A 17,504-nucleotide genomic window follows, 5' to 3' on the forward strand; every position below is an offset into this window, starting at 1 on the left:
ATTTTTAACATCGTTAAATATAATTAAGCTTTAAGAACATCTTTTGTTCATTTGTGCATAAGGATCAAACAAACGCAAAGTAAAAACAAATTTCAATACATCTTAGGTCAAACCTATAAACCTTTACTTTAGAGTTCCTAATCGGCTTCCTCGTTATTGCAATTTGTTGTTGCATTAAATGAATTAAAAATAACACCCCCAAAATATAGTTTGATTTTATCATGAAACCTGCTTACGTTTTACTACCAAGATGAACGTGTCAGCATAGCCCGCTTCAATTTGAAAATTCCGCTCAATTTTTGACATTTGGCAACACTGTATTTTGGCTAAAAAAATAATCGACGAAGTCGATAGTCCCAACAAGCAATCGATGTTTAAAAAACATTGGCGAACGAGTTGCCAGACCATTGATTTTCTAGCACGTGTGATACATTCATTTAATTGTTATTTTTATGCAGCTTAACTTGCTATTTGGACCATTAAGAGAATAGGAATGCGTGACAACACACCGCCACACCGGCCAGATTTCGATGACGGCGACGACGAACTCCAGGAGATAATTGAGCTGGAGGAGCAGCCGCTGGACGAAGATGACGACGATTTGGAGGAGGTGACGCTGGAGCAACTGGAGGCCCGGCTTGCAATGGCCGGTGGCGATGATGATGAAGAGGAGGACGAGGAGGAGCTACGTGACCGTGAGAGAATAGCAGCCATCACGGACGAAGCTACGGTCACTTTCAAGAAGCACACCGCTCCTGTTTTCGCCTGCAGTCTGCATCCCAACTACAATTGGGCGGTGACGGGCAGCGAGGACGATCGAGCTTTCGTTTGGGAAACCTCCACCGGCGATGTCCTCTACGAGATCACGGAGCACAAGGACACCGTCACGGAAACGCATTTCAGTCACGACGGCGTCTATTTGGCCACCGGTGATCTAGCCGGCGATCTGTTTGTCTTCAAGGTCAGTGAAAAGCACGACGAACGTCCGATCCTGACTAAAATCTGGGAGTACTCCATGAGCGACATGTCCTGGCTCTTCTGGCATCGAGCTGCCCACATCCTGCTGGCGGGTAGTGACAGCGGAGAGGTCTTCGTTTTCCGCATACCCAGCGGTGAATGCAAAATCCTGCCGGGACAATCTTCGCGTTGCGAGTCCGGAGAGCTCAGTGGGGATGGCAAAAAGCTGTTCACGGCCTACGTGAACGGATCCGTAAAGCTGTGGGATCTCAAGAGCTGTCAGGTGCTCATTGACGTAAACGAATCGCATCCAATGGGTTTCGGCGAGATCACGCACGCGGTGGTGGCCTGCGAAAGGGAATCGCCCTTCTACGTCTGCGCTGAGGCGTCCGGTGAGTGCTCCAGTGGTAAAGGAATTCGGTATAATACCAGTTTCCATAACAAAACTATTAGTAAAAGCAATCATGTTCTCCATTGCATATAAACGGCAACTAATAGATTTATTTTCGTTCAGGAAAAATGCTGTTCTGCACTAACAACGGTCCGGTTAGCACAATCCAGTCGGAACACGGAATTGAGTGTCTGGCCTTTGCTCCCTCCTCGGCGGATCTAAAGCTCTTTGCCTGTGGCTCGCTGGACGGCAGGATATCCATCTGGGACTATGCCAAATCAGCGTTGCGTACCATATGCGAAAATCCAGTTCCCAATGATGCTGTCATAAGGTGAGCACCGCATAAAACTGTAAAAAATATTATAACTTTGATTTAACTTTTAATTTGGTTGTTGCTTACTAATTGCATTAATTATTCCAGGATCAAATGGTTGAACGACCACACGATACTTGCGGCCACCTCGCAGGGAAATCTGAACGCATTCGACGCACGCACAGGAATTCTGAAATTCACGCTGACGGGACACTACTATCACATCTACGAGTTTGTCTACAAGCCTCAGGAAAATCTATTGCTAACGGTATCCGAGGACAACACGGCCAAGATATTCAAGGTGCCGGCGCTGGGCGATTAGTTAGGTTTTAAAGTTTTGTACTGTGCTATATATATGTAAATAGTAAATACATATTAAAATTTATCTCAGTAGCCTGGTGCAATGAACCCATGTGGCGGTCCTGATACACTTGCCCCATATATGTACAAGAAAAAGGGGGGAGGCACAGGGCTGACTAAAGATAGAACACACAAAGAAGGTTACAGTTTGGGGTAACAAAATAGAACTGAAAAGGATTCCGGTTTTTTTGCATTGTGTCAAGAATATTATACTATTTGAAGTTTTTGTAAATTGGTAAGGAAATTTAATTTCATGCTGTCAATTTGGGTTAGGAAAAGAATTATTGTTTTTTAACTTTTTAATGGGTCAGAACTATGGTTTTAATCGGAAGCGTATATGAGAAGTAAGTGCATTCTAAATGCAACTGCAACGAATTCTCTTCAATATCTGGTTCTCTTAGGGAGAATGTGACATGCGTATTGCATTGGGAGCACATCCAAAGAGACAAACACTTGTTTATGTTTTTGTTTGTCGGTTGTCGTTCACCTCCGACATCCACACACATACACGCACACAAAGGCGAACAATTGTCTAAAAAATGAAAACGAATTTTCAGATTTACATATTTATTTACCTTTCTGTTGTATTATATTATTAAAGCTTTTTCGGAAGAGCGACCCACGGATGGAATTCTCGACTCAGTCTGCATCGGGTTATCAGTGCGAATGGGTAACGGTTCTCCCTCTATCGGGTAAAAAAATAATGCTGAAACGGTTCAAAACGTAGTCTCCCAGGGATTTTAACTGCGTGAAAATATCATAAGCAAATATTTAAAGCGCAGCGAGTGAATATTTGAATTACATTAAATTTAATAAAGCAATAGCACAAAGTTCTGCAGCTATAAATAAAACTTACAATGTTCATTCGCAAGTTTGAGTACATTTATATTACCCTGTGGAATGGTAATCACGAAAACTTATGACTCGTGGCATTATATGATGAAGCCTCACCGAAATATTAACGAAAATTGCATATGGAAGTGATCCATCATATTTTTCTTTTTCAAAATATACACATTAAGTGCGGCGCGGGGGAGTTAAAAAAAAGTAACAAGAAAGAAAGGGTTAATTTTGAGTTCTAAAATTGGAATACCCTATAAAAACTATGAGAGAATTTACAAATCCTGTGCAAAAGTGATCATATCCGATTTATTAAAATTACAATCAAATTGAAATGAAAAATTCAAAAATAGCAGAATAAAATAAAATTAAACTTAAAAAAGATCATATATTTTAAAAATTAATCAACTAGTTAAGACATCCGTCTGAATAAACATTGAAATCTGATGAATCAATAGATGTTAATGACATGTATATGTCCATATCCTTCTTCTTGAGCTTATAGCTAGAATACCCTCCGAAAGTGTATTAAAGCTGATATCCCGCAGCTACGAGGCGACAATAAAAGTCACACGAAATCACAGTTAATCAACCACAAACGGGGGCCCGAACTGATCCACCGAAAGCACTGTAATTGTGGCTGTGGCGACACCACCACACCGGCGAATAATACAAAAAAAAACAGCGCCCTGTGTGTCTCTTTTACAATTAGATTACCAGAGGAGCTCTACGTATCCAAAATGATCCCATCCCGCTGGCTGAGCCACTAAACTGAGCGGAGGCGCTACACTTGCTTTGTTTATTATTTGTAGTAGTTTTTATGGCGGTCGCGAGGGAGGTAAAGATGGGCAGCTGCTAATCCATATAGCCAGTCAGTCGGTCGGGCACTAAAGGTTCACGATTCACACAATTGAATTATCACAGTTTGAAATGTCAAATGCACGCGCCTGGCGATGATCCATACCCACCCCCCACCCCACAATCCACCAACGAAACTACACTTCATGATAATCCGCTCAAGTGTTTAACAAAAGTCGCTCGGTTTGCATTAATGAGCATTTTGGCGCATAAAAGACCGCCGAATCCATTGGAGTAATCGTCGTCAAATGAGCAACAAAAGAAGCCTTATATTAAATGGGGTCTCCGTTGGGTAATCTAACTAACTAATCCGTAACTCTCTTCAGCTGCGGTTAGCCCCATAAATCTCCATACACAAACGGCTGTAAAATTAATTGATATTTGATTTACAGTTACAGTAAAAGAAAAAAAGTATTAGATTAACTGGGATTGCGGCTTCTTATCAACGACTTCCTCATTTTTGAAGTTACAATTTTACCGGAAATCGCCGCGCATACAGTAGACATTGCCTAAGGGATACATATACAATATTTCATATATACATATTTCAAACAAATATTCTAAACTGTCTTAAAATGATCATATATTAGCCTGATTTGCAATCGAACGATATTAATTGTATTGTATTTAGTTTACGGTCATCTCTCCTATCGAAAGCTTTTATTCCGTGTTAACACAATGTGACATTTAACCTTGTTACAATTATTGTGCACACAAATAGTTTGTGGCAAGTTTCACTTGCAGTATTTGTCCCACAAAGCCGTTAAATCAGGTGCAATTAAAGGCTTAAACAAATCATTGAGCTAATGTCTTTTGGCACATGGGATAGCCAGTGACAACAAAGTGGCTAAAGATTTCGACAAAATGCGCACATATTTAGGACCCAAACAAAAGGTCAATGACTAAGGCGAAAGAGAAACTAACTTAAGAGATTGCCGGCGACTCTCTCTTAGGCGACCGCACGTGCTTTATTTTTGGCACACAATCGTAAACTTCTCAAACTTCTTTGGCTAGCGAAATGTTTGAGGCGTCTTGCATCATGCGATTTGCCGCATGTTTCGGTGGAAAGTTGGTTTGGCAGGTAACAGGTAAGATGTTTATGGCCCAAAAGAGCGCGAGAGAGCAGCAGCTGCTTTCCGCGCCGCCTTACCTAAATGGAATAAAAAAAAAAACCAGTCAAATGCAAAGCCCAAGTTGAGCGAGCGACAGCCGTTTTGCTCATAAAGGGGGGTAAATTCGTATTCCAAACTTAGTTTGAACTCAGAGCGCGTCGCGAGCAGTGCGTTCCATCCGATATTCTGTCGGATCTTCCGGTTTTTCGGTTTCCCAAATTTCATAATACCCAATCTCATCTTGATTCGAAGAGATGAACATGATAGAACCACGTGGATTCTAATACCTTATCGTCTTTAAATATATAGAGCGAGCCCTTGACAAATGTGTGCGTTTGTGTACTGAAGCGCACATTGGAATAAGTGAAGTGGTGAACAAAACAGAACTGAAATCGGAAAACAACAGAAACAAATGAATAAAACCATGTGGACTCAAACGAACTGAACTGTATTGGAAGCTCCACGCTGGCACATGTCTAGCCTGTGCTGATAAAAAAAAAGAAAACGAAACCGAGAAAAGTACGAGAAACCCCCGATAAAAGCAATGGACTTGTGTACATAACGACGGCCAGTCACTGTAAATCGGAAGAGTTACCCTATAAAAATCATAAAAATTCAAAAAATATTCCGTATTCCAAGAACCACCCATAAAAAACGCCGCACATCTCCCGAGCAAAAAATGGCGCGAGTTCAGGCCAGCGACTCGTTGATTCCCCGCCAGGTGTTCGAGGTTCCTCCGGCGGAACCCAATAATTCCACGGCGGACAGCGGCAGTCAGGGTTCCGGGGTAAAGCTAAAGAAGCAGATCGGCCTGCTCGATGGAGTGGCCATCATCGTTGGTGTAATTGTCGGATCCGGCATCTTCGTGAGTCCCAAGGGAGTGCTCAAGTTCTCCGGCTCCATAGGACAATCCCTCATCGTTTGGGTCCTCAGCGGAGTGCTCAGCATGGTGGGCGCCCTATGCTACGCCGAATTGGGTGAGTAATGCTACATGTAAGGGGTAGCTTTAGGAATTTTTCGGTTTTTTTTATAGTTTTTGTTTTTGTTTTTCCGATAATGAGCCCACGCCTATTCAAACAATGTTCTGCGGAGCTGGCAGTTATTGCTTCCCGCTGATGACAGCAATCGGTGGGTCAACATATGGTATGTGTGCGTGGATGTAGTGGGAGAGTTGTTTACATAGGTGTAAGACAAGCACCTGTAGCAAACACAGCACAAATTTGAGAAAAAAATGGAACAAGAGCTCTGGTCGCCCAGAATGCTTAAGTCAGTACTAATGGGCTAAAGAGGTTAAGGCCAGAGATAAGCTATATATATCAAGCACCAAAAAAATCAGTTCAAGATTACGATTTGAGTATTTTAAAATAAGTTTAAGCAACATGTGGTACTTAAAGTGCTACAAATAAACAGCACACAGTTTTTGTACTGTAGAAAGAAACAGGAAAATTCAGCTTATTTCCAATTAAAATCGGTCCAGATCCAAGACCCAGAAGCGGAAAATCTCTATGACCTTTGGTTCGAACTGACAATCTTTTGAGATTAACTACTCCAACCAATTACCATGGAGACACATTTAAGGCATGGAATTAGCTCGGTCCCATTAAAAATGCCTCTTCAAGTGGCACACACAAAAATTAAAATCAGTTCCAGCTCCCCAGCAAAATGATGAATTAGAATTGATAGTGGGACCGACGAAACATTCAATTATCAACTAATTAGCACTTGAGCCTCTTCAGAAAAGTACAGGATGCTTCAAAACTTGGAATAAGTATATTCATATTATCGGAAATACAGCGAGTGTTCTTTGTTTCCTGGGGTAAATTCAAATGTTCAACCCTCTCTATTGAAATTCACATACATATATAACCGAAGGTATAAATTTACCTTTTCAAGATCTGAAAACAAATAGAAACTTGAATGGAACTCTCTTAATATCTTTGATCCACAACAAAACTTAAGAGAATCAAAGAAAAAAGTCTTATCGCTTTTTCTCTCCTTTTACGTCATCTTTGCTTATGGCTTTGTAATCATTATTAAAACACGTTTTTTTTTAACAATCAGCCAGGCAGACACTCATTACCATACATTTTCGGCAGACACAAATTAGCATAATTTTTAAAGTTTGCTTTTCGAAATATCAATGGAAGTTCAATCTGATCTGATCAGAATGTTTGAACATATTTTTGAAAATCAAATATTTATGCTACCTTTTTCTAACTTTTCATGTCAAACTATTTAAGTACTAAATAAAGTTCCATAAATCTTAATGAAGTGAATGGACAGAGCAAATAAAATAAAATTATCACCAATTACTAGGATGGTCGTAAAAAATGGAATAGTTAGTACACGCTTTTTAAGCGTTTCCAAAATTTCTCCAATTGCTGGAACAACCCTCCTTAGATAGGCAAATGCATACCTCAAAGCATTTTCAGAACTGTGTCATGCTTATCAGATTGTCAACGTTTGCTCTCTATTAGCCTAATCACTTTTTAAACATTATTCTCTTGGGATGTTCCCCGTGAACTACGCCGTAATGAGCAAATTTTCTTCTATAACTAATATTTTAACTTTTCCAGGCACGATGATACCCAAATCAGGCGGAGATTATGCCTATATAGGCACTGCATTTGGTCCTCTGCCTGCGTTCCTTTATCTGTGGGTGGCCCTGCTGATCCTGGTGCCCACGGGCAATGCGATTACGGCTCTGACTTTTGCCATATATCTGCTGAAACCTTTTTGGCCTTCCTGCGACGCGCCCATTGAAGCTGTTCAGCTGCTGGCGGCTGCCATGATATGTAAGATTCGCTGATAGCTAATCGGTGGTGAGACTAGGCATAGACTATATTGACTAATTGCTTGATCTTCCACCCTAGGTGTGCTGACGCTTATCAATTGCTATAATGTTAAGTGGGTTACGCGTGTGACGGACATCTTTACGGGCACCAAGGTGGTTGCCCTCCTGGTGATCGTTGGCGCCGGAGTCTGGTGGTTGTTCGATGGAAACACAGAGCACTGGGATAATCCCTTCTCGGGAGGCCTTCAAGATCCTGGATATATAGCCCTGGCCTTCTATAGCGGCCTCTTCTCGTACTCCGGCTGGAACTATTTGAACTTTGTAACAGAGGAGCTCAAGGATCCGTACCGAAACCTGCCCAAGGCCATTTGCATCTCAATGCCGGTGGTCACGGTCATCTATATGATCACGAATATTGCATACTTTTCGGTTCTCTCGCCAGACGAGATCCTTTCGTCAGATGCAGTGGCAGTCACGTTTGGCGACAAGATGCTGGGGTATATGTCCTGGATTATGCCCTTCGCTGTGGCCTGCTCCACTTTTGGTTCGCTGAATGGAGCGATCTTCGCGTCCTCGCGACTTTTCTTCGTCGGTGCAAGGAATGGTCACCTGCCGGCCGCCATTTCGCTGATTAACGTTAATTGCCTGACACCTGTGCCCTCGCTGATATTCCTGGTAAGTTAGAGGCTTAACCTAAGTAAAGAATCTATAAATATTTGTTTTTATCAAATTATCATGTTCTTTTCTTTTTTTAATTTCCCAGGGCGTGCTCACCTTGCTGCTGCTGTTCATCGAGGACGTCTACGTACTAATCAACTACGTCAGCTACGTGGAGGCGTTGTTCACGCTGATCTCGGTATCCGGACTGCTGTGGATGCGCTACAAGCAACCCAAGACGGAGCGACCCATCAAGGTCAACTTGGCGCTGCCCATCATCTATCTGATCGTCTGCCTGTTCCTGGTCATCTTCTCTTGCACGCAGACGCCATATGTGGTAGGAATCGGGACGATCATTATACTGTCTGGAATTCCGGTCTACTACCTGACCATCCACAAACCGGTCAAATGGCTGGCGGACACTTCGCAGGCGATCAACCTGTGGTGCTCCAAATTCTTCATCTGTATGCCCAACCAGGAGAAGTTCGACTAGGACTGCAGGACTCTACGACTTTGGGAAGAGAGGGCCTTTTGTGGATGTATCGATCAACGCAACTATAGAAGGGAATATCTTGTAGTTAGGATAAGTCTCAATTTACCCCTAAGATAGGTTAGCAACGCGAAATTTTGAAAACCTACGCACAACATTACAAAAGTGTTATTGTAAATAACTCAAATGCATTCTGGTAGGGAAGTCCCTGCTTCAATTAATATTATTTGTTAGTCGTACTTTTAATGTATATTTCAAACCCAAAAAAAATGAGTTCCTCGTCGAAAGCAGAAGTACGCCTGTTATACAAAATGCGAACCAATTTTTACATATTATACAAGTAATTAGGAGCTTATTCAGTAAGTAATAATTATTATTGATGCAACTTTTTGCGAAATGTAAAAAATCGAATTTGTTTTGTATAAGAAAGTTAATAATAAACACATTAAACTTTAATCTTATTACTTTTTGTGAAGTGGGCGGAAATTGGCATTTTAAAGGTAAAAAAGTAACTTATATCATTTCGCATGGTATCTATTTAAAGTATCATAATTATCTACCACAATATTTATTAATTTTTTTAAATATTTTCATTTTCTAGTTATTTTTCCTACTCCAGCGAGTTCTAAAACTCACTACTTGATGAAAGCGCCTTTACAACGCCTTTAGGTATGCAATCTTTTTCTTCATAGTTACAATCTACCGGATAGTTTTTAGTATAAAGTATTGTTGCTTAATAATAACATTTAGCCAGATTCTTAAGATTATGAAAGGAAAGTGTAAAACTTTAGTATTTTCAATTTAAAGGCTGAGTACACTATTTAATGTGAGTTTAGCCGATGAACAGGTTAATCGACTTTATTAATTTTTGGCGCTCAAATTTGATGGTCCGGCGAAAGCTTTTCCAAAGCTCAATCCAAATGACAGTTAAGTTTGTAGCGAGTGCGCAGAGCGATGAGTTGCCCGCCCAGTGGGCGAAGGAGAGAGGGAGAAAGGAGAACGCGCCGACGCTCGTCGAACCGAAAGTCGTATAAAACGTTGCGTGGGCGAAACTGTCATTTCAAAAGACCGTTGAACGGGATCGGTAGTTGGCTGCAGTGTTACGGATCGCACGCGTCTGTAAAAACTCGAAAAAATCCCGGTGAAGCCCCCAGTGAAATGACGAGTGACCAGTAGATAACCGGGTTCAATAAAACGAATAGAATAAAACGAAAAGAGAAATACTATCTACCACCACCTGAGTGTTCAGTCCATTACGATGGCCCAAAAGCAGGTGCTAGTCTTAAACCTATTTTGCCTGGGCTCACTATTTTTCAAAACAGTGCCAGCTTCCACGGAATACAACAAATACGTGGCGCAGATATTTCAAAAATACGGCAACGGCGGGACAATCAACTTTGAGGTAATAACCAATAAACCATCGAACTAGCCTTGTAAACACACACAAGAGCGTAATTTGAGCACAGGTAAACACAGGTAAACAAAGTCGGACACGGGACAAAGCTTTTGCGGTTAGCGTTATGGCAAAAAATTAGTGAGTTTGTGTCTTCTTTTTTTTCTCTCGTTTTTGTCATTTTTGGGCCAGCAACAAAAACAATGTGTGGGAGGGGGGGGGGTGTTCTCATATGATTACGAGTTAATCAAATATTTGGGCATTGTGAAAGTGAAACAATTGTGTTCTGGCCAACTCGGCTTGATCGGGCAACCAAAACACTCTCAACAGCGATTATCGCGTCACTTTTAAAAGGTTGTAATCTTTATATGCGCGCAGCAATTTTATAACACAGTGGGCAGACAGCAGGCACTTCGTATGATACAAAACGTAGACTTTATTGCTGGCATTATCATAAATTTAATCAAAATCCAGACTAACGAGCAGCACAGGCACAGTGAGATGTACAGTACGAGACTTGAGCATCAACACGACGAACAACACCCACCCCCCGCCCAAGACATCCTTCTATATCCACGTCGGAGATTACGAGATGATAAGCCCGATAAGACTGCTTGCTCCTCCTCCTAATGGGCGCACACTGGATGCCCGATAAACCAAAGATACAAAAGCAACCGCAACTTTCGCAACGCGATCGTTATGCTTATGGACTCCAAAGCTATAGTCCGTCCGATTCCGAACAATCGGAGCCAATTGACATTACTCATGCGTATGGGCTACGCAATACGGTGTGTCCATTTGAATGGCAAGCCGCTACTAAAAATGTTTTTACTTTTTACGCACTCGGCATACTAACATTAAGGGTTGGATGCCCGATGCCCCATGTCTCATGTCCCATGCCCACCCAACCGTCTCGTATTCTATCATCATTCTAATATTCCAAATTTGATTACATATAGCACACTTGGCACACAAACAAATCTCAGCTGAATGAAAGTAAAATTCGCCATTTGGTGGCTTCATGAGCTACATAATAAATAGTTTTTTTTTTTTGTGTGTGCCAGCGCGTGTGTGTCTAATGTTTGTTCATATGCAAATTCCGCCATCCTGATCTTGGGAATCTGGGCAATTCTTTGGAGCCACTCATCACACGCCGGACACACGCCCCGATCCCCGGCGACAGGTCGCTGTCGAGGCAATTAGATGGGGCTCCACCGCCGCCCCGGGGAATCTCCACCCACTTTAGCGACAGCAAATATGCGACAGAATGGAGGAATAACAATAAACAAATGAATTCAGATGTAAATATAATTGCCTGGCACGTTGACAAGTAAATCAAGTAATTATCGGTGATAGATCGCAGCCAGAGTATATACTTTGACAAATTAGTTAAATAAATAGCAAATGCGATCGATTTGTCGGCGTGAAATTTCGTGGATAGCTACTGTGAAAAATGTGCAGCAGGTTAAGGTTTGTTTTTAAAAACGATTTCAGGACGCTCACCGAAAACAAAACAGCTGGCAGTTGTTTTGTTGCGTTTACTCCAGCTACTTCGAGATTAATTGTTGTTTTTAAATGGGTTTTAAAACTTCAAGGTTGCACTTACTGTTTAAATAGTTTAGGGAAATCACAACTATCTAAAACTATTGAATTATCAAACTTTCTGAGAATTTGTGCATAGATATTTGTAAGTCTATTTATCATTGCCAATGTTATTTTAATACCTATTATCAAATACTTAATTATCGTTAAAAGAAAATAGTTTGTCTACAATTATTGAAGCATAATGCTATCTGTCCTTATCATTAGATAGTTTACTTATATTTTGCGCCTTGCAATAACGTGTGCCTTAATCACACTTGTTTTACTTTGGTTTTGTATCTTGGAAAACTTCCAGATAACGTCTAAGTGCTCTCTAAATATGCTGTAATGCTGCTTTAAATGCCTATTAAATGAGGAACTAAAATATTTTCCAGGGTCTTGAGCATTTGATGTTCAGCCTGAACTTGGGTCAAATCCAATTCGATCCCTCGCACACGATCGATCAGCATCGACCTCAGGGATACTCGAACGAGATGCCGCATGCCACAAATGTAACGTATTACTTTGAGCCGACACGAGTCAATGCCACCGATGAGGAAGCTTTGGAGCTGCAAATCTCTCCTCGTGGCAATCACTCAAATTCACAGTCGGAGGCCGAGGTTCCGGAGTTCCTAGAAATTCATGACCCCAAGCACCGACATCCGAGGGAGAGTTCTGGTGAGTGGCGTCGTTTAATATTTAATGAAGATGTGCACCAGTCTTATCTTAATGGTCGGGGATTTCGCACTTTATTTCCAACCGTATTACTGTATGTATTTGCCGACCATCAGCTATGACTGATAATACCTAAGCTACGCCAGGATAGACAACATGGTCATAAATCTTAGGATAATTTGTTTTAACACTTATTCCGGTTCTCCAGAATCCACCAGGTCTGAGAAATTCCAAAAAATACGCGGATTGAAGCTCACTTGACTGGCAGTTAATAACAAGCATATATACATGATAAAACACCAGCCACCTGTGGCACAATACAAAATTGAGCCCGGCAGAAGTATAGTATATATATATAGTATAAATAGATGAAGCCCTCGACTTGACTCGACTCTTTCCATCAATTGGCCGATTTCCAAGTGCAAGGCGACCGGCGACTGCGGTCTATCATCAATTCAATTATGCCATCCCATCCTCCATCCCATCTCATTTGGTTGATAGGAAGTTCCGTCTGTGATCGTGGCCTTGTCGCATAAATTATCATTACCATGTATGTGCGTATATATACTTAGTATCAGATGCGTTTTTCTTTCTCCTTTTGGGCCGTAAATGTAGCCGTAAATCAACAGGTAGGAAAGATCATTGTCAGCAGGCGACGAAAACAGGGCGATAGCACGATAAACGGACGCATTATGGATGCGGAAATCCAAAAGAAAACAACAATTGAACGGATTCAGATACAGATACAGATACAAAACGAGAAACAAACAGGCCTCAATCGCTTCGCTTGTTATTTATTTTTGTTGGCTAAGCCTTACAGTTTTAATTGAAGTGCACACAATCATTACAACGTTGTCCCATATAAAGTTAACACTAAACAGCCGACTGGATTAATGGCAAGTTTGCACATGCGAATTGGATAACAATCGACTGCTGAGAGAGGGCAACGTGTCGGAGTCGAAGAAATACGTTTGCTATTTCCATAGAATGAGTGTAAACATGGGAAAAAGAAAATTCCCCATACCTAGCATTATAAACAAAGTGCTTAAAAGGTTTAAATTAGAACAAACAGTTGCTGCTCATAATGTGAACCCAGCCAGCGCTATATAGTAATGCATAACGTATAGATTAAATTGCAAACTGCAGAAATCACAAGTAATTCACATGCAACAAGAATTACTCAATGCAGTCCCAAGGTGCTTATTCCTTAGACTTTTACCTTAAACAGGAAATATTTTCTCTGGTTCTTAAAATTACATTACTTTTACACTTTTTATTTTCAGAACCTGTTGCCGCTTGCTTATCACCGAAGTCTTTACTTTCCCTCATCGTGAACCACAACGATCTCCACAAAAACATTGCCTACCGCAAGCTGCTCATTAAGAATGACGTTAGCTCAACTGATGGCGTCCACAATTCTGAAGAGGAATACAACGAATTCATCAACTCGGTGCGGATCACTCCGCGAGCTTTTATGAAACTCTGTCCAGCTCTATTAGCCCAGATCGATAATGGAGTTTGCAAGCAACCAGCTGTACGATCAGTAAACCTTAACGATAAGAACCAGAAGATATGGTACGGTAGGTATCTATAATTAACACTTTGTTATACAAGATAACTTACCTATATCGATTTAGCTTGGATCTATGCCAGCATCACTATGCTTATACTGTCCGCTTGCGGATTGCTGGGCATTCTTCTGGTTCCTTTGATGAAGTCGGCTGCCTATCAGGAAATTCTCAAGTTCCTAGTTTCCATCGCTGTGGGCACTTTAGCTGGCGATGCCCTGATGCACTTGCTCCCCCATGCCCTTTTCAAGGAGGAAAAGCACGAGGAGGAAGTCACTGGTATCAATCCCTTGGAATCTGATCACAAACATAGCAATGAGGCGGCTCTGCTATGTGGTTGTACTTTCCTGGCTGCTCTATTCATGTATATGCTGGAGAACCTGATTCCGCTGCTAAAGGGCGGTAAGCCGGGTCATGGACATAGCCACGGACATGGTCACAGCCACGGCCGCAGTCATGGACATATGGAGAAGCCAGCTGCAAAGGATGCTATTGATCTGCCACCTCCTCGAGAGCTCAATGTGATGTTGCAGGAGGCCAAGCTGGATGAGAAGACCCCCGATCGACCGCTCACCCCAGTAGCCTTCATGGTAATCATCGGAGATGGCTTGCACAATCTGACCGATGGTCTGGCCATAGGTGCAGCCTTCGCAAGTGATCCGGTCACTGGATTTGCTACCGCCTTTGCCGTTCTCTGCCATGAGTTGCCACACGAACTGGGCGACTTTGCTCTGTTGCTGCAAACAGGTGTCTCCATGCGAAGAGCCGTCTATATGAACATTGTTAGCTCAGTTCTTAGCTTTGTGGGCATGTCGGTGGGTCTCTTTATTGCTGGAATTGGAGACGGCATGACCCAATGGATTTATGCAGCCACCGCTGGTTCCTTCCTGTATATTGCTTTTGCCGATCTGGTGCCCACAATGAGTGTGGCCCACAATCCGGAAAAGGCCAAAGATCCAAAGGGTATAATAATACAAATTTTTGGTATCCTTCTGGGTGGACTGATAATGTTGGCTATTGCCCTCAATGAACACGATTTAGAGGGCCTGTTCAAGAGCTTTTAAAGAATAGCTCTGAGTCTCAAACAGCTTTGTTAATTTTGTTTTCTTATTGTAGATAGTAGTTTAAGAATATGTTTCTGTGGAATCTCTGATTCTCTTGCTTCTTTAAGCATGCCTTACTTGTTAGAGATGAAATCGTTACCAAATGTTAGTCTGTGGTCAGCTTTATGTATGATTTAAACAGCACCTTCCTTAGTGTTATTGAAACTTTAATATTAAAATATAAATGTTTTTAAAGAGACAATTAAAATAAAAGAACTGTGAGCAAAAAAGAGAAACCCTAGCATTGGCAATTAAAAGAATATAGAATCATTAAATCGTAAAATAAGACCAAAGTGTTCTTTTATATAAATTCTGCCTTACGAATGCTAAATCTATAAATAATAAGAGCTATCCAGAATTTCATTCCATAAGATAATTAGCTTGTAAGTTAAAATGGTAAAAGCAGAATTTTGTTTGCTCATATCCTTTTAAAGACGGATTTTCTTTGTTATAACAAATTAGGACGCTCTTTAATGATTTACTTTTTTAACACTTACAGTATAGTTTTAAATATTAAAGAACGTTTTAAGATAATTGCAGTTGTTGTTGTTCCTCAAATGGTTCATTGGGCAGTCGTGCGGGGCTCTAAAATGTGTTTTAAATTTGTGACACAGCTCTTTATCGAAAAACGTCGAGATATACTCACAGGTTTCTTAGAACGCTCCTCCAATACACCAAATGCAACATGATTCAGTTGGAAGCCAGACGGCAGTGCAACGCCCTGAATGCGATAGAAAGCACCAGAGGGACCCTCCTCCGCAACTTTGTGGGCAGCCGAGATGACGCATTTCCCCAAAAAGCTGGTAGACGCCACCATTGGACCGCGTGAGATGTCGATATGATCACCCAGGCGATACAAGGTGACCCTTCCATTGGTCTGCTGCGAGATGCTGGGCAACTGTTCGCTCTTATACTTGGAATCCTTGAACATCTCCTGGGCCAGATCCTGTTGGACGTCCAAACGCTCGATGCGCAGATCCTGAGCAGCCAGTTTAACCATCTCTGCCGAAAGGGCGCGCATCTCTTCTTTTCCTGGCTCCCAGTTCTGGGTTTGGAGCACAATGTCGTGTACGAAGCTACCTGATTTGACTGTGAAATGTAATAGGAGTAATTTTATAATTTGTCTCGCTTATAGAATATTCCAGACAGTATTAGTTTTAAGATATATATCTATGAAATTTTCATCCAATTAAAAGGGGGAAAGACGAAACCTAGTAAAAAAAATATCCTAATCTTAAATCCTAAAAAGTGATTCTGCTTACTATTGGGTCCAGGAAAGCTGTGGAGCTGAAGATTGGCCTCCGGCTTGAAAGCGCGGTTCAAGGCGGCTCCCAACATAAAGCTGCAAGTGCGCCAGAATGCTCTAAAAGTAAACAACATAAGCAAGTTTAATATAAATGCCATATTATAAATAGTATAGCACTCACTTGTTGACCACATGTGGCTCGGAAACATGGAAGTTAAGCAGCTGCAGAGTACAGGATTCCTGCAAGGGTCTGTGCATATCCCAGGGAACACTGCCGTCGATCAAGGCCAGTGCCGATCGCTTACAGTGCCCCTCACTCAGATGCTGGGCGCAATTGAAGGGCGTTGAGATGTTGCCGTTCATCACCAGAGTGACATCCTCGGGAAGTCCCAGATACCGCACCTCGATCTTATCGATTCGACCCACTGCATCCCGTTGACGGCGCTGCTCCTGGTTGAACAGGTCATTCCGCTTGGCTAACGATGCAGAACTGCCACTAAAGTTGGCTGTAGGGATAATTAATAAGTTAAAAGACATATTTTATAGTACAGTTTCAACAAATTGAATTTAAATTATGGTTGACTATCTAAAATAATAACTGGGATCTATAGAAATTCTAGCGATTTTTCCGCCAAGACATCAACGAACTGCCATCACTAGCCGAAGAGCTCCGCGGAACGTGAATGACTGCCGGCATTATGTAAACCACTTCCTCCATCTTTGGTCAATAAAAGGACTCCTAATTAGTGTTACTTACCCTTAGTTCTGTATTGTTGAAGCTGCCGCAGGGCGCACCAGCTTGTTTTATGTAATTTGGTGGCCGCAGACATGGTAAATTACCAAAATACTCTTCAGGGATGCAGTTCACAAAAGTGATGGTACTATGCCAAGATGGTCAGGTGGAAACAGTATATCGATATTTTTCAAACATGACTATTCGCTTACAAAAGATAAGGGGCCTTCCTAAGCACTTATTGCATGTATACTGCGGGGAATATTTCCAAACATTAAAAAGTTTTAAAATTATACAATGCAACATTAAAATATTAAAATAATACAACATTGAATAATTTAAGTTACATAAGTCAAATTATTAATAACGTCAAATTATTAATAATTTATTTCTTCAATACTATCGCTCTAGTTGAGTCCATGAATATATATCG

At 41.4% G+C, this 17,504-nt stretch overlaps 4 protein-coding genes across 8 annotated transcripts; 3 read left to right on the forward strand and 1 right to left on the reverse strand.

Moving 5' to 3' along the window:
- Positions 1-393: 393 nt before the first annotated feature.
- CG5114 (uncharacterized protein) lies at positions 394-2,045 on the forward strand. 2 transcript variants are annotated; one of them, NM_001259831.2, is made up of 3 exons: positions 394-1,409; positions 1,472-1,679; positions 1,770-2,045. In NM_001259831.2, the coding sequence occupies exons 1-3, from the start codon at positions 494-496 to the stop codon at positions 1,981-1,983; spliced, it is 1,338 nt and encodes a 445-aa protein (NP_001246760.1). In that variant the 5' UTR covers positions 394-493; the 3' UTR covers positions 1,984-2,045. The 2 variants fall into 2 exon arrangements, with proteins under 2 accessions (NP_001246760.1, NP_648731.1); NM_140474.4 differs by having other exon boundaries at positions 394-1,349.
- Positions 2,046-2,658: 613 nt separating this feature from the next.
- On the forward strand, positions 2,659-9,226 carry mnd (minidiscs). Of its 3 annotated transcripts, none has more exons than NM_168601.3 (5): positions 2,659-2,713; positions 5,141-5,808; positions 7,408-7,626; positions 7,705-8,300; positions 8,389-9,226. In NM_168601.3, the coding sequence occupies exons 2-5, from the start codon at positions 5,511-5,513 to the stop codon at positions 8,773-8,775; spliced, it is 1,500 nt and encodes a 499-aa protein (NP_730006.1). In that variant the 5' UTR covers positions 2,659-2,713; positions 5,141-5,510; the 3' UTR covers positions 8,776-9,226. The 3 variants fall into 3 exon arrangements, with proteins under 3 accessions (NP_730006.1, NP_730005.3, NP_524074.1); NM_168600.3 differs by having other exon boundaries at positions 5,471-5,808; NM_079350.5 differs by lacking the exon at positions 2,659-2,713 and having other exon boundaries at positions 4,971-5,808.
- Positions 9,227-9,847: 621 nt separating this feature from the next.
- Zip71B (Zinc/iron regulated transporter-related protein 71B) lies at positions 9,848-15,542 on the forward strand. Of its 2 annotated transcripts, none has more exons than NM_001316435.1 (4): positions 9,848-10,174; positions 12,142-12,424; positions 13,705-14,001; positions 14,059-15,542. In NM_001316435.1, the coding sequence occupies exons 1-4, from the start codon at positions 10,031-10,033 to the stop codon at positions 15,051-15,053; spliced, it is 1,719 nt and encodes a 572-aa protein (NP_001303364.1). In that variant the 5' UTR covers positions 9,848-10,030; the 3' UTR covers positions 15,054-15,542. The 2 variants fall into 2 exon arrangements, with proteins under 2 accessions (NP_001303364.1, NP_001097608.1); NM_001104138.2 differs by having other exon boundaries at positions 14,059-15,376.
- Positions 15,540-17,225, reverse strand: mRpL39 (mitochondrial ribosomal protein L39). The gene is made up of 5 exons (NM_079351.4): positions 17,096-17,225; positions 16,520-16,844; positions 16,355-16,455; positions 15,739-16,181; positions 15,540-15,677 (listed from the first exon to the last, which is right to left on the reverse strand). Exons 1-5 carry the CDS (start codon positions 17,166-17,168, stop codon positions 15,618-15,620), a joined length of 1,002 nt encoding a protein of 333 aa, NP_524075.2. The 5' UTR covers positions 17,169-17,225; the 3' UTR covers positions 15,540-15,617.
- Between the last annotated feature and the right edge of the window lie 279 nt (positions 17,226-17,504).

This window comes from Drosophila melanogaster, chromosome 3L (assembly GCF_000001215.4).
Source record: "Drosophila melanogaster chromosome 3L".
Taxonomy (NCBI): Eukaryota; Metazoa; Arthropoda; class Insecta; order Diptera; family Drosophilidae; genus Drosophila; species Drosophila melanogaster.